Raw genomic sequence first — 7,778 nt, 5'->3', positions numbered from 1 at the left:
CAGCTCAAGTGAGCTGTCACTGAGGCCTTCTGGACAGAATTAGAATAGGCCGCAGCCCAGCCAGGCAGTAACCAGCATGTGAGCCTAAACCCCTCCCCCCCAAAGTGATGTCGGGCTTGGGCTGGACTTACTTTAAAATGTGGGAGGGGTTATCAAATTTCCCTTCGGTATGAAGCCCCCGCTCTTGCCTGCGCAGTACGGGATGGACACTATCCGATGGCCGGACAGTTTTTGACAGAACACCAGTATTTGGGACCCCCAACCCCCTCATCTTCTACCTTCTTCCAAGTTCTAGATTAAAGCTTTGAAAAGATCTAAAATGACTGCGGCCCCATTTCTAAAACTCCCCATTATAGCACCGGGGCACATGCCAATTCTCGCCCCATGTCTGGAGGTGGCGCCCTGCCTTTAGAGGACTCCGGGGGGCGCTACAAATGAAAATCCAAGAGGTTAGTTATCCTCAGAATAAGAGGTAAGTGGAAGTCTTCCAGCGGGGCACCCGGGGAATGCCCAGCACAGATTTTCTCTAACTTCCTGTCGTGTCTCTGGGACAGGAAGTGAAGACAGAAAAAGAAACTGACAGAGATCTCTACTCAACAACAACCATGGCGGCACACAGACTTCAATTGTAACCCTTTCCCCACATATCGATGATCAGAAAGCGTTTTTACTTGGATATTTTATTGACACTGAGACATCTTCTAGATAATATCAATATTCAAGCTGCAGTCCAGTGGGAGGATTTGGCACAGTCAGTCCATACACAGTATAAAAGCGAGTGTCTTCAATACAAAATAGAAAAACGGTGAATACAGAGACAGCGGGGGAGGTGCTGCTATCCTCTGCGGATCCATGTGAGTCCCCGCAGGGGCTGGGTCACAAAGGGGGAGGAGCTGGGTCTCATCCACTGGACACATTGCCCGCCTCCTGGGGGCTGCTTCTGGCATAGGCACAGATATGGAAGATTCCTGGAAGGAGAAGACACAGAGATCAATCTTCTCTCCAGGATTTGCCATCACTGGAGGAACAAGCTGGAGGACACGTTCCTCTCCATGATATGGAAGATGTCAAATCTCATACCTGCTGACACGGTAAGAATAATTCCAATCCAGCCCAGAATATACGACCAGGAAAATCGCCAATCGGCATAGCGTTTCCCGAAGAAGTTCACGGTCACACCTGTGTATACGGACAAGGCCAGAAGAGCGAAGAAGCCTGCAGAGGAGAGGGAGAGGTCACAGCATGCCCCACAGCCAAATATATATATATATATATATATATATATATATATATATATATATATATATATACACACACACACAATATTACCAAAAGTATTGGGACGCCTGCCTTTACACACACATGACCTTTAATGACACCCCAGTCTTAGTCCGGAGGGTTCAATATTGAGTTGGCCCTTTGCAGCTAGAACAGCTTCACCTCTTCTGGGAAGGCCGTCCACAAGGTTTAGGAGGGTGTCTATGGGAATGTTTGACCATTCTTCCAGAAGAGCATTTGTGAGGTCAGGCACTGATGTTGGATGAGAAGGCCTGGCTCACAGTCTCCGCTCTAATTCATCCTAAAGGTGTTCTATCAGGTAGAGGTCAGGACTCTGTACAGGCCAAGCAAGTTCCTCCACCCCAAACTCGCTCATCCATGTCTTTATGGACCTTGCTTTGTGCACTGGTGGGCAATCATGTTGGAACAGGAAGAGGCCGTCCCCAAACTGTTCCCACAAAGTTGGGAGCATGAAATTGTCCAAAATGTCTTGGTATGCTGACGCCTTAAGAATTCCCTTCACTGGAACTAAGGGGCCAAGCCCAACCTCTGAAAAGCAACCCCCGCACCATAATCCCCCCTCCACCCCCCCCAACACCATAATCCCCCTCCACCAAATGATTTGGACCAGTGCACAAATTAAAGTCCATAAAGACATGGAGGAGGGAGTTTGGGGTGGAGGATCCTGACTGGCCTGCACAGAGTCCTGACCTCAACCCGATAGAACCCCTTTTGGATGAATTAGAGTGCGAACTGCGAGCTAGGCCTTCTCATCCCACATCAGTGCCTGACCTCACAAATGCTCTTCTGGAAGAATGGTCAGACATTCCCATAGACACCCTCCTAAACCTTGTGGACGGCCTTCCCAGAAGAGGGGAAGCTGTTATAGCTGCAAAGGGCCAACTCAATATTGAACCCTCCGGACTAAGACTGGGATGACATTAAAGGTTGTGTGTGTGTAAAGGCAGGCGTCCGCAGTTGATTTACATATTTAAATGCTTTCGAGCAGCATCAGAGATTAGCGCCCGTATCTTTAGGGGTTTGCCAGACTCCTACATCCCATGCCAAAGGCCTGATAATCCTGCACCTCCTCTTCCTCCATCCTCTCTGGGGGCAAACTCCCTCAAACTGGACCTTGAATGGGGCATCTTTCCATGTCTTGAACCTTGCACTGCATCCTATAATCAACCACCCTAGGTAGACTTCCACAGGGCTATATACAGAGACCTCTTACCCATGATGCCCCCCACTAGCAGGGTTCAGAGCTATCTGTGGTACACTGCCCTCACTATTCTGGGGGCCTCTAAGGGCTTCCAAGGTACCTACGCTACCTACCCCTCAATACAGGGTTCCCAACCCTAACTGTAGGGAACTATATGGGGCAGCCCTGTGCTCCTACACTACAAATACACAACCTTCTAGATATAATGACATCTGTTGATTGGCTAAACCCAGAGACCTTTGCGGGAGTGGCCATATCCAATGCAGTACAATAGTACATCCAATGCAGTGCAGTACAGGGGCCATGATTAGTGTTATAAGTTTTTTAAAATTATTGTTCAGTGTATATGGAAGGAATCTGATGTAAGAGGTGCTCTGAGGAATCTGATGTAAGGGGTGTTCTGAGGACTCTGATGTAAGGGGTGCTCTGAGGACTCTGATGTAGGGGGTGCTCTGAGGACTCTGATGTAAGGGGTGCTCTGTGGACTCTGATGTAGGGGGTGCTCTGAGGACTCTGATGTAAGGGGTGCTCTGAGGACTCTGATGTAAGGGGTGCTCTGTGGACTCTGATGTAGGGGGTGCTCTGAGGACTCTGATGTAAGGGGTGCTCTGAGGAATCTGATGTAAGGGGTGCTCTGAGGACTCTGATGTAAGGGGTGCTCTGAGGACTCTGATGTAAGGGGTGCTCTGTGGACTCTGATGTAGGGGGTGCTCTGAGGACTCTGATGTAAGGGGTGCTCTGAGGAATCTGATGTAAGGGGTGCTCTGAGGACTCTGATGTAAGGGGTGCTCTGAGGAATCTGATGTAAGGGGTGCTCTGAGGACTCAGATGTAGGGGGTGCTCTGAGGACTCCGATGTAAGGGGTGCTCTGAGGACTCTGATGTAAGGGGTGCTCTGAGGACTCTGATGTAGGGGGTGCTCTGAGGACTCTGATGTAAGGGGTGCTCTGAGGACTCTGATGTAAGGGGTGCTCTGAGTCCCCCCATAAAATTGCTGTGTGCCCATAGAGTGTTGGGATTTGGCTTGAAGAAGAGGTGGCAGTCCTACCGGGGGGGGGGGGGACGACACAATATATTGTGTATGTATGTATATATACTGCAGTGTAATGGAGGATACAGCATACACTCCATAGGTGGTCACTGTGCTATATATATATATATACTGTATTCTGACCTGTATATACAGTGGGGGGAACGATGGTCTCCCCGCGGATTGTGTACGTTTTGCCCACTTGGGAGAGCCTATTTATTTGGGTGGACTCGGGTGATCGGGGTTCTGTGCCACCTGGACAGCTGTCTGGGTAGAGATGTGTTATGTTGCCCCCCCCGGGCTGCTAGGCCAGAAACCTGAGGCCTATCCTGGGGACATTGGGCTGCCAGGCAACCTGAGGGCATTTCCAGGAGTGGGAGAGCAGCGTAGAGTTGGGACTACTGGCATGTAGTCCAACCAGAAGTATCGGTTCAGCCGGACAAGGAACCAGCTGTGGTCAGAGGTAGAAGTTGTCACCACTAATGGACCATCCACCTTATTAACGGAGACCACTGTGAGTGAGCCGAGGCCAACACCAGAGCCGACTTCTCATCAGCCGGGAACAGGGGAGAAGTGGGAAAACATCAGCGAGTGCCATGCCAGGGACTGAATGGGACAGCAGAGGTGACGCTTGTGGAGCATCAGCGAGTGCCATGCCAGGGACCCAACGGGACAGCAGAGGTGACGCTTGTGGAGCATCAGCGAGTGCCATGCCAGGGACCCAACGGGACAGCAGAGGTGACGCTTGTGGAGCATCAGCGAGTGCCAAGCCAGGGACCCAACGGGACAGCAGAGGTGACGCTTGTGGAGCATCAGCGAGTGCCATGCCAGGGACTGAATGGGACAGCAGAGGTGACGCTTGTGGAGCATCAGCGAGTGCCAAGCCAGGGACCCAACGGGACAGCAGAGGTGACGCTTGTGGAGCATCAGCGAGTGCCATGCCAGGGACCCAGCGGGACAGCAGAGGTGACGCTTGTGGAGCATCAGCGAGCGCCAAGCCAGGGACCCAACGGGACAGCAGAGGTGACGCTTGTGGAGCATCAGCGAGTGCCATGCCAGGGACCCAACGGGACAGCAGAGGTGACGCTTGTGGAGCATCAGCGAGTGCCATGCCAGGGACCCAGCGGGACAGCAGAGGTGACGCTTGTGGAGCATCAGCGAGTGCCAAGCCAGGGACCCAACGGGACAGCAGAGGTGACGCTTGTGGAGCATCAGCGAGTGCCATGCCAGGGACCCAACGGGACAGCAGAGGTGACGCTTGTGGAGCATCAGCGAGTGCCAAGCCAGGGACCCAACGGGACAGCAGAGGTGACGCTTGTGGAGCATCAGCGAGTGCCATGCCAGGGACTGAATGGGACAGCAGAGGTGACGCTTGTGGAGCATCAGCGAGTGCCAAGCCAGGGACCCAACGGGACAGCAGAGGTGACACTTGTGGAGCATCAGCGAGCGCCAAGCCAGGGACCCAACGGGACAGCAGAGGTGACGCTTGTGGAGCATCAGCGAGTGCCATGCCAGGGACCCAACGGGACAGCAGAGGTGACGCTTGTGGAGCATCAGTGAGTGCCAAGCCAGGGACCCAACGGGACAGCAGAGGTGACGCTTGTGGAGCATCAGCGAGTGCCATGCCAGGGACCCAACGGGACAGCAGAGGTGACGCTTGTGGAGCATCAGCGAGTGCCAAGCCAGGGACCCAACGGGACAGCAGAGGTGACGCTTGTGGAGCATCAGCGAGTGCCATGCCAGGGACCCAACGGGACAGCAGAGGTGACGCTTGTGGAGCATCAGCGAGTGCCAAGCCAGGGACCCAACGGGACAGCAGAGGTGACGCTTGTGGAGCATCAGCGAGTGCCATGCCAGGGACTGAATGGGACAGCAGAGGTGACGCTTGTGGAGCATCAGCGAGTGCCAAGCCAGGGACCCAACGGGACAGCAGAGGTGACGCTTGTGGAGCATCAGCGAGTGCCATGCCAGGGACCCAGCGGGACAGCAGAGGTGACGCTTGTGGAGCATCAGCGAGCGCCAAGCCAGGGACCCAACGGGACAGCAGAGGTGACGCTTGTGGAGCATCAGCGAGTGCCATGCCAGGGACCCAACGGGACAGCAGAGGTGACGCTTGTGGAGCATCAGTGAGTGCCATGCCAGGGACCCAGCGGGACAGCAGAGGTGACGCTTGTGGAGCATCAGCGAGTGCCAAGCCAGGGACCCAACGGGACAGCAGAGGTGACGCTTGTGGAGCATCAGCGAGTGCCATGCCAGGGACTGAATGGGACAGCAGAGGTGACGCTTGTGGAGCATCAGCGAGTGCCAAGCCAGGGACCCAACGGGACAGCAGAGGTGACGCTTGTGGAGCATCAGCGAGTGCCATGCCAGGGACCCAACGGGACAGCAGAGGTGACGCTTGTGGAGCATCAGTGAGTGCCAAGCCAGGGACCCAACGGGACAGCAGAGGTGACGCTTGTGGAGCATCAGCGAGTGCCAAGCCAGGGACCCAACGGGACAGCAGAGGTGACGCTTGTGGAGCATCAGCGAGTGCCAAGCCAGGGACCCAACGGGACAGCAGAGGTGACGCTTGTGGAGCATCAGTGAGTGCCAAGCCAGGGACCCAACGGGACAGCAGAGGTGACGCTTGTGGAGCATCAGCGAGTGCCATGCCAGGGACCCAACGGGACAGCAGAGGTGACGCTTGTGGAGCATCAGCGAGTGCCAAGCCAGGGACCCAACGGGACAGCAGAGGTGACGCTTGTGGAGCATCAGCGAGTGCCATGCCAGGGACCCAACGGGACAGCAGAGGTGACGCTTGTGGAGCATCAGCGAGTGTCAAGCCAGGGACCCAACGGGACAGCAGAGGTGACGCTTGTGGAGCATCAGCGAGTGCCATGCCAGGGACTGAATGGGACAGCAGAGGTGACGCTTGTGGAGCATCAGCGAGTGCCAAGCCAGGGACCCAACGGGACAGCAGAGGTGACGCTTGTGGAGCATCAGCGAGTGCCATGCCAGGGACCCAGCGGGACAGCAGAGGTGACGCTTGTGGAGCATCAGCGAGCGCCAAGCCAGGGACCCAACGGGACAGCAGAGGTGACGCTTGTGGAGCATCAGCGAGTGCCATGCCAGGGACCCAGCGGGACAGCAGAGGTGACGCTTGTGGAGCATCAGCGAGTGCCATGCCAGGGACCCAGCGGGACAGCAGAGGTGACGCTTGTGGAGCATCAGTGAGTGCCAAGCCAGGGACCCAACGGGACAGCAGAGGTGACGCTTGTGGAGCATCAGCGAGTGCCAAGCCAGGGACCCAACGGGACAGCAGAGGTGACGCTTGTGGAGCATCAGCGAGTGCCAAGCCAGGGACCCAACGGGACAGCAGAGGTGACGCTTGTGGAGCATCAGTGAGTGCCAAGCCAGGGACCCAACGGGACAGCAGAGGTGACGCTTGTGGAGCATCAGCGAGTGCCATGCCAGGGACCCAACGGGACAGCAGAGGTGACGCTTGTGGAGCATCAGCGAGTGCCAAGCCAGGGACCCAACGGGACAGCAGAGGTGACGCTTGTGGAGCATCAGCGAGTGCCATGCCAGGGACCCAACGGGACAGCAGAGGTGACGCTTGTGGAGCATCAGCGAGTGCCAAGCCAGGGACCCAACGGGACAGCAGAGGTGACGCTTGTGGAGCATCAGCGAGTGCCATGCCAGGGACTGAATGGGACAGCAGAGGTGACGCTTGTGGAGCATCAGCGAGTGCCAAGCCAGGGACCCAACGGGACAGCAGAGGTGACGCTTGTGGAGCATCAGCGAGTGCCATGCCAGGGACCCAGCGGGACAGCAGAGGTGACGCTTGTGGAGCATCAGCGAGCGCCAAGCCAGGGACCCAACGGGACAGCAGAGGTGACGCTTGTGGAGCATCAGCGAGTGCCATGCCAGGGACCCAACGGGACAGCAGAGGTGACGCTTGTGGAGCATCAGCGACCGCCAAGCCAGGGACCCAACGGGACAGCAGAGGTGACGCTTGTGGAGCATCAGCGAGTGCCATGCCAGGGACCCAGCGGGACAGCAGAGGTGACGCTTGTGGAGCATCAGCGAGTGCCATGCCAGGGACCCAACGGGACAGCAGAGGTGACGCTTGTGGAGCATCAGCGACCGCCAAGCCAGGGACCCAACGGGACAGCAGAGGTGACGCTTGTGGAGCATCAGCGAGTGCCAAGCCAGGGACCCAACGGGACAGCAGAGGTGACGCTTGTGGAGCATCAGCGAGTGCCATGCC

General features: G+C 56.1%; 1 protein-coding gene across 1 annotated transcript in view; it reads right to left on the bottom strand.

The window, feature by feature from the left end:
- Positions 1-661: 661 nt before the first annotated feature.
- The window catches only part of LOC143942469 (lens fiber membrane intrinsic protein-like), a 58,699-nt gene continuing 51,582 nt past the window's right edge, over positions 662-7,778 (bottom strand). The window contains exons 4-5 of the mRNA XM_077463778.1: positions 1,081-1,215; positions 662-968 (exon numbers count right to left, since the gene is read on the bottom strand). Coding sequence (XP_077319904.1) covers positions 901-968; positions 1,081-1,215 — 203 coding nt within the window. The 3' untranslated portion in view covers positions 662-900. The remainder of the gene's footprint in view (positions 969-1,080; positions 1,216-7,778) is intronic.

This window comes from Lithobates pipiens, unplaced genomic scaffold, assembly GCF_037356315.1.
Source record: "Lithobates pipiens isolate NorthernLeopardFrog02 unplaced genomic scaffold, aLitPip1_a1.2 Scaffold_30, whole genome shotgun sequence".
In the NCBI taxonomy this organism is placed as follows: Eukaryota; Metazoa; Chordata; class Amphibia; order Anura; family Ranidae; genus Lithobates; species Lithobates pipiens.
The sequence above is the reverse complement of the archived record's forward strand: the minus strand, read 5'-3'. Positions and strand labels throughout refer to the sequence as shown.